General features: G+C 55.7%; 1 protein-coding gene across 1 annotated transcript; it reads left to right on the forward strand.

Moving 5' to 3' along the window:
- Nucleotides 1-1943: 1943 nt before the first annotated feature.
- LOC128899838 (gastrula zinc finger protein XlCGF26.1-like) lies at nt 1944-3557 on the forward strand. The gene has a single exon (XM_054179547.1). The coding sequence runs from the start codon at nt 1944-1946 to the stop codon at nt 3555-3557; it is 1614 nt and encodes a 537-aa protein (XP_054035522.1).
- Nucleotides 3558-7390: the final 3833 nt, after the last annotated feature.

A 7390-nucleotide genomic window follows, 5' to 3' on the forward strand; every position in this document is an offset into this window, starting at 1 on the left:
AATGCTGCTCCATCACTTTCCCTGGCACTGAGGTCAGGCTGCCAGGCCTGGAGTTTCCAGGTTCCTCCATCCCACCCTGCTTGTGGATGGGGACCACATTGGCCAGTTTCAGTCACCTGGGACCTCTCCAGTGAGCCAGGACTGGAGGAAAATGGCCAGCTCGTCTGCCAGCTCTCTCAGCACCCTAGGATGGATCCCATCTGGTCCCATGGACTTGTGAGTGTCCAAGTGGCTCAGCAGGTCCCCAACTAACTCCTCATGGATTTCCAGGGCATCACACTGCTCCCTGACCCTATTGCCCAGCTCAGGAGGCCACTCATCCTGAACTCCTCCTGCCTTACTTTCCCGCATGTGGTGACAGCTGCTAGAGAGACTGCGTGGGCAGGAGCATCAGGGGTTAAGTGTGGGACTGCTGGGGGTGGGGCAAACCCTTGTGCCTGGGGCTCAGGCTGAGATCTGGCACACTCACTACAACCCGACCCCAGCCCAGTTCCTTAGAGGCTTCCTCAGCCACAGCATTTCCCACTCCACCCTTCCAGCTGCAGTGGCAGTGGAGGAGGGGGACACAGGGCCAGGGGACAGCCAAGGCAGCAGAGCCATGGATGGGCTGGGAATGAGGGAAGGGCCTGGGTGTGCTCAGGCAGGAATTAGGCCTTGTCCCCCCAGGAAGGGGAGAGGATCCAGGGCCCAGGTGGCAAATGTGTGTGCAGGAAATGGCAGAATCTGGCAGCATTTGAGGAGGTGAAAGGAGTGAATTGTGCTGCAGCTCTGCATGTGTCAGCTGGGAGATGAACAGCAGCCCCTGGGCACTGTGCCCTCCCATCCAACCTCATTTTGTGTTGGGGCTGTGGAGTGGCAGCTCCAGGAGAGCTGCAAAGAGCCAGCTGAGAGAAATGGTCAGGGAGAGAAGGAAGCCAAACCCTTTCCAGTGAGTGTCTTTGGGCTGCAGGTGTGTGAAGGGTGCTGGAGGTGTGAGGTTTGGGCAGGAGGCAGAGACTCCTCCAGCATCCCAGTGAGGGCTGAAGAGGTTTAGCAAGAAGCTGCCCAAGTCCCTTCCCCCTTTGCTGCATCTCCAGAGATTATGAAGCTCCCTTTGTGTCCTGAGGGCTGCTCTGATCTTCTCTTGGGGAGTGGGCAGCAGATTGGTGTGTGCAGGGCAGAGGTGAGCACAGAGTAGGTGTGGTGGGGGCAGAGCCAGGGAGGAGAGCTGGGTCCAGAGCAAGGTCTGCTGTCAAATGCAGAGCAGAGCCCTGGGCAGGCAGTGGGAGGAAGCTTTAGGCAAGGCCTGGGAGAGGCTATGTGGAGGCAGCTGTGTTGTGGTGCTGGCCTGCAGCTGTGTGCTGGGGGCTGTGTGCTGGGCAAGGAGCTGAGTCTGCACTTGTTGAGGCCTCCCATCTTGATCAGCCCTGGCTGTGTGCTGTGGCTGTGCTGCTGGGCTTGGGAGCTGCCCCCAGCAAGGCTGAGCTGTGCTGCCTGGTCCTGGGCAGTGCTGAGCCATCCTTGGGCCAGGAACCACCCTGCCAGTGCTGCCAGCCTCAAGGAAAGTGGGTCAAGACCACTTGTAAGCCCCAGCATACTTCAGGGCACTGATCACAGGAACCTGGGGTCTCAGCACAAGTATTAGAGGTTTGAGCCCTCACTGTGCCAAAAAGTGGAGGTTTGAGGTCTCCTCTGCATTCTTTCCTCCAGCTGGGTGTTGGGAGGTGTTGGGACTCGGGGACAGTCATCACCCAGGCAGGATATGAGGGTTTGAGGTCCTGGGCTCAGGTGCTACCATCTTCCCTATTGCAGAGCTGTGACCCCTCCCTCCCCCAGTATGGCCTCACAGAAGGACCCAGACAAGAGCTGGGAGGAGAAGCAGCACCCAGAGATCAAGTTGGAGCAGCCCAAGTGCAGCCCCACGGGAGCGGAGGAGAAGGAAAAAGAGGACTAGATGGAAGACGATGATGATGCTGAGGAGAATGGTGACTATGAGTAATGAAGAGGAGGATAATGATGATGAAGGTGACCAGGGTGAGGAGAAGGGATGTATGGAGGAGGATGAAGCCAGAGCAGGTCCCTCAGTGCCACCCAAGCAGCTGAATCAGTGCCCTGAGTGTGGGCAGAGCTTCCCACCTGGCTCAGAGCCGGTGAAGCACCACTGCCCCCAGCCTGGCCCCCGGCCCTTTGTCTGTGGGGACTGTGGCAAGAGGTTCAGCCAGGGCTCTCAGCTCATCCGACACTGCCGCACCCACTCTGGAGAGAAGCTGTTCCCCTGTGCTGAGTGCAGCAAGAGCTTTACCACAAGCTCCAGACTCCTTCAGCATCAACTCATCCACAGAGGGGACAAACCATACAGCTGTGCCGACTGTGGCAGGAGCTTCACCCTGAAGGGGAAGCTAAGCCATCACCGTTGTGTGCACACCGGAGAGAAGTCTTTCACCTGCACTGACTGTGGCAAGAGGTTTTGCAGGCCCTCTGGCCTCATGAAGCACCGCCTTACCCACACTGCACCCAAACAGTTCACCTGTGCTGTCTGTGGGCGGAGCTTCACCCGGAGCTCAATCCTCACCACCCACCGCCTCACCCACACTGGTGAGAAGCCATACAGCTGTGCTGTCTGCGGCAAGAGTTTCTCTCAGAAGGCTAACCTCAGCCAGCACCGCAGTGTGCACAGCACTGAGAAGTCCACCTGCAGGGACTGCGGCAAGAGCTTCAAACGCAGGTACTACCTTACCATCCACCGCCGCATCCACAGCGGAGAGGGGTTCCCCTGTGCTGAGTGTGGCAAGAGCTTCACCACGAGCACGGCATTCATCCAGCACCAACTCATCCACAGCGGCGAGAAACCATACAGCTGTGCCGACTGTGGCAAGAGCTTCAGACAGAGCTCCACCCTCACCCTCCATCGCCGTACCCACACAGGTGAGAAGCTGTACAACTGCGCTGTCTGTGGCAAGAGTTTCACTACAAAGTCTTCCCTCACCCAGCACCACAGTGTGCACACTACCGAGAAGCCCTTCACCTGCAGGGACTGCGGCAAGAGCTTTAGCCACAGCACCACCCTCGCCATCCACCGCCGTGTCCACACCGGAGAGAAGCTGTTCCCCTGTGCTGAGTGCGGAAAGAGCTTCACCATAAGCACCAGACTCATCCAGCACCAACTCACCCACAGTGGTGACAAACCATACAGCTGTGGTATGTGCAGCAAGAGTTTCACCACAAGCACCAGACTCAGACAGCATCAACTCATCCACAGTGGTGAGAGACCATACATCTGTGCTGACTGCGGCAAGAGCTTCACCTGCACCTCTAGCCTCACCCAGCACCGTCGTCTGCACACCGCTGAGAAGGCTTTCACCTGTTCTGAGTGCGGCAAGAGCTTCACCCGTAGGAGCATTCTCATTTGCCACCTCCGCAGCCACACTGGTGAGAGGCCTTTCACCTGCCCCGACTGCGGCAAGAGCTTCAGCCGCAGCGCCTATCTCACCAAGCATCGCTATAGTCACACTGTTGACCAGCCCACAGTACAGGGGATGGGAGATAGACCCAACCAGGGTCTATTGGGGGAATCGTGACCCCCTGAAAGGGCCTTTTCAGCAGTTTGAACCAAAATACTTCTTTTTCACCTGCATTTCTCAGAGGCTGGGGGCTCTGGCCATAACAAACACCTCTTGCCTTTCTGAACACCAATTAGTGATGATGAGAACAATTACAGTGCTGAGTCAGCACAGCAAGGACTGCCATTGGAGCTGGGCAGAGCTTTGCCAGGGTCTGCCTGATTCTTTCCCAATGCTTTGTGTCCCCCTGGGGTAAGAACCCCTCTGTCCATTGCCCAATTGTGTCAATAAAACCTGAAAGTTACCCAAATTCTGTCTGTCTGCTTTTATTTCAGGCATCCCTGGCATAAGTGCCTAAATTTTGGGGGCATTTGTTCCCAAGTATCACAGTCTCACAGTATCACTAAGGTTGGAAGAGACCTCGAGGATCATCGAGTCCAACCTGTCACCACAAACCCCAGGACTAGACCATGGCACCAAGTGCCACGTCCAGTCCCCTCTTGAACACCTCCAGGGACGGTGACTCCACCACCTCCCTGGGCAGCACATCCCAATGGCGAACGACTCGCTCGGTGAAGAACTTTCTCCTCACCTCGAGTCTAAACCTCCCCTGGCACACCTTGAGACTGTGTCCTCTTGTTCTGGTGCTGCTTGCCTGGGAGAAGAGACCAACCCCCTCCTGGCTACAACCACCTTTCAGATAGTTGTAGAGGGCAATGAGGTCAGCCCTGAGCCTTCTCTTCTCCAGGCTAAGCAATCCCCAGCTCCCTCAGCCTCTCCTCACTAGGGCTGTGCTCAAGGCCTCTCCCCAGCCTTGTTGCCCTTCTCTGGACACATTCAAGTGTCTTGATGTCCTTCTTAAACTGCCCAGAACTGGACACAGGACTCAAGGTGTGGCCTAAGCCAGTGCTGAGCACAGGGCAGGATGAGCCTCCCTGCTCCTGCTGGCCACACAGTTCCTGATACAAGCCAGGATGCCCTTGACCTTCTTGGCCACCTGGGCACACTGCTGGCTCATGTTCAGCTTCTGTCAATCAGCACCCCCAGGTCCCTCTCTGTTTGGCAGCTCTCAGCCACTCTGACCCCAGCCTGTAGCTCTGCATGGGGTTGCTGTGGCCAAAGTGCAGCCCCTGGCACTTGGACTTGTTGAATGCCATCCTGTTGGCCTCTGCCCATCTGTCCAGTCGGTCGAGGTCCCTCTGCAGAGCCCTTCTGTCCTCTGACTGACCAACATCTGTTCCCAACTTGGTGTCATCTGCAAACTTGCTGATGACTGACTCAACCCCCTCAATCCATATCATCAATGAAGATGTTAAAGAGGATGGGGCCCAGCACTGACCCCTGGGGCACACCACTGGTGACTGGCTGCCAGCTGGCTGTGGCTCCATTCACCACCACTCTCTGGGCTCAGCCTCCAGCCAGTTCCTAACCCAGCTCAGAGAGCTGCTGTCCAAGCCACGAGCTGACAGCTTAGCCAGCAGTTTACTGTGGGGGACTGGTGTCAAAGGCCTTGCTGAAGTCCAGGTAGACCACATCCACAGGCCTCCCCACGTCCACCAGACAGGTCACCTGATCACAGAAGGAGATCAGGTTGGAGAGGCAGGACCTGCCCTTCCTAACTCCATGCTGGCTGGACCTGAGCCCTTGGCCATCCTTCAGGTGCGCAGTTATTGCCACCAGGATAATCTGTTCCATCACTTTCCCTGGCACTGAGGTCAGGCTGCCAGGCCTGGAGCTTCCAGGTTCCTCCATCCAACCCTTCTTGTGGATGGTGTGGTGAAGGCCCAGATACTGAATCTTGCCCCAGCATGTGGGCGAGCTCCCCCTCCCTCAGGAGGAAGACAAAAGCCAGGCTAGCACGCATCTGGTGCATGCTGTGCTCGTGCATTCACCAAATATGGAAGAATTCTAGCTTCATGCTTTCCCATAGGTTGAAGCCAGTTGTTTATGAGAATGCCCACTGGTCAAACCCAGCCTCAAGGGATTCTATAAGCATTACCCCAGTGAGTAAACAAGGGCCCTCCTCCTCCATTCTGTCTCTGTGCTCACTTGCGAGTGTAAGTCCGAGCCTCAGCCTCTGCAATTGAATTTATTGTTCACAGTCTCACAGTATAACTACGGTTGGAAGAGACCCCAAGGATCATCAAGTCCAACCTGTCCCAACAGACCTCACAACTAGACCATGGCACCAAGTGCCATGTCCAATCTCCCCTTGAACACCTCCAGGGAAGGCAACTCCACCACATCCCTGGGCAGCACATCCCAATGACGAACGACTCGCTCAGTGAAGAACTTTCTCCTCACCTCGAGTCTAAACCTCCCCTGGCACAGCTTGAGACTGTGTCCCCTTGTTCTGGTGCTGGTTGTCTGGGAGAAGAGACCAACCCCCTCCTGTCTACAACCACCTTTCAGGTAGTTGTAGAGGGCAATGAGGTCACCTCTGATCCTTCTCTTCTCCAGGCTAAACAATCCCAGCTCCCTCAGCCTCTCCTCACAGGGCTGTGCTCAAGGCCTCTCCCCAGCCTTGTTGCCCTTCTCTGGACACCTTCAAGTGTCTCGATGTCCTTCTTAAACTGAGGGGCCCAGAACTGGACACAGGACTCAAGGTGTGGCCTAACCAATTCAGAGTCCAGGGGCACAATGACCTCCCTGCTCCTGCTGGCCACACTATTCCTAATACAGGCCAGGATGCCATTGGCCCTCTTGGCCACCTGGGCACACTGCTGGCTCATGTTTAGGCGGGTGTCAATCAGCACCCCCAGGTCCCTCTCTGTTTGGCAGCTCTCCAGCCACTCTGACCCCTAGCTTGTCTAGCTTCTGTTACATACATGCACACATATCAAAGCACCTGCATGTGAGAAGCGATTGGAAGAATTATTTCCATAGAGGAAGGACACCGCGCTGAGCTGAGGAGCCAGCGTCGCCATAGCCAGTCACACCGACCGGGAGAGAGACCCCCGTCGCCACCGTATGGACTGGACCAACCCCTGAGGGTAAGATCTGCCCAGTTGCTGGGGAAGAAGGACTTGACTCACCCTGGTCGTCCACACAGTCGTTTAACCCCACTGTAGTGGGAGGGAAGAGCACCACGTGTGCTGCTCTGAGCCCTGTTAACTCCAGGGACTACTTAAACATGGTTCGTGCTTACACTGCACTGAACCCCGGGACCGCCCGGGTGCCCTGCTGTTGCTTTAAGCCCAGCGAGCCAGAAGCCGCCGCCTGTTGCAGCCGCATTCCTGCCCCCGGGAAATTGCCAAGCTGGGTCGACCCCAATTTTATAATATTAATAAAAATAATATTTTTCATAATTCATATTTCATAATTCATAAATGAATAACCTCTTCCCCACAGATGGGGACCACATTGGCCAGTTTCCAGTCATCTGGGACCTCTCCAGTGAGCCAGGACGGGAGGAAAATGATGGAGAGTGGCTTGTTGGGGTAAAACCTAAAGGGAAAAGGCTAACACCAAATTGCATGTTCCAAGTGATTTGCCTTCTGGAGCGAGTGTAAATTAGCATTTGAACTCTGGCCTACCTCTTTCCTGTGCTGAGGTACATGCTGTACTCTGCTGTGGCAAACTGCACGTTTCTGAGACAATTCGAATTCTCTCCTGGGCGTACTGAGGGACCCATATGTCGTCCTGACCCATCCCACAGGCAGGTCCGCTCCCTACCCTGTAAGAGGGTCAGGGACATCGCAAGGAGAATCACAAAGCTGATCTATCCCTCTGACTATTACCCTCTGCTGGTAATACAAGCTGGGAGTGATGAAATTGGAAAGAAGGGCGATTAAAAAGGAGTTCAGGGCCCTTGGACAATTGATTGGTGGGGCAGGAGCTGAAGTGTTGGT

Source organism: Dryobates pubescens, unplaced genomic scaffold (assembly GCF_014839835.1).
Source record: "Dryobates pubescens isolate bDryPub1 unplaced genomic scaffold, bDryPub1.pri scaffold_79_arrow_ctg1, whole genome shotgun sequence".
NCBI lineage: Eukaryota > Metazoa > Chordata > Aves > Piciformes > Picidae > Dryobates > Dryobates pubescens.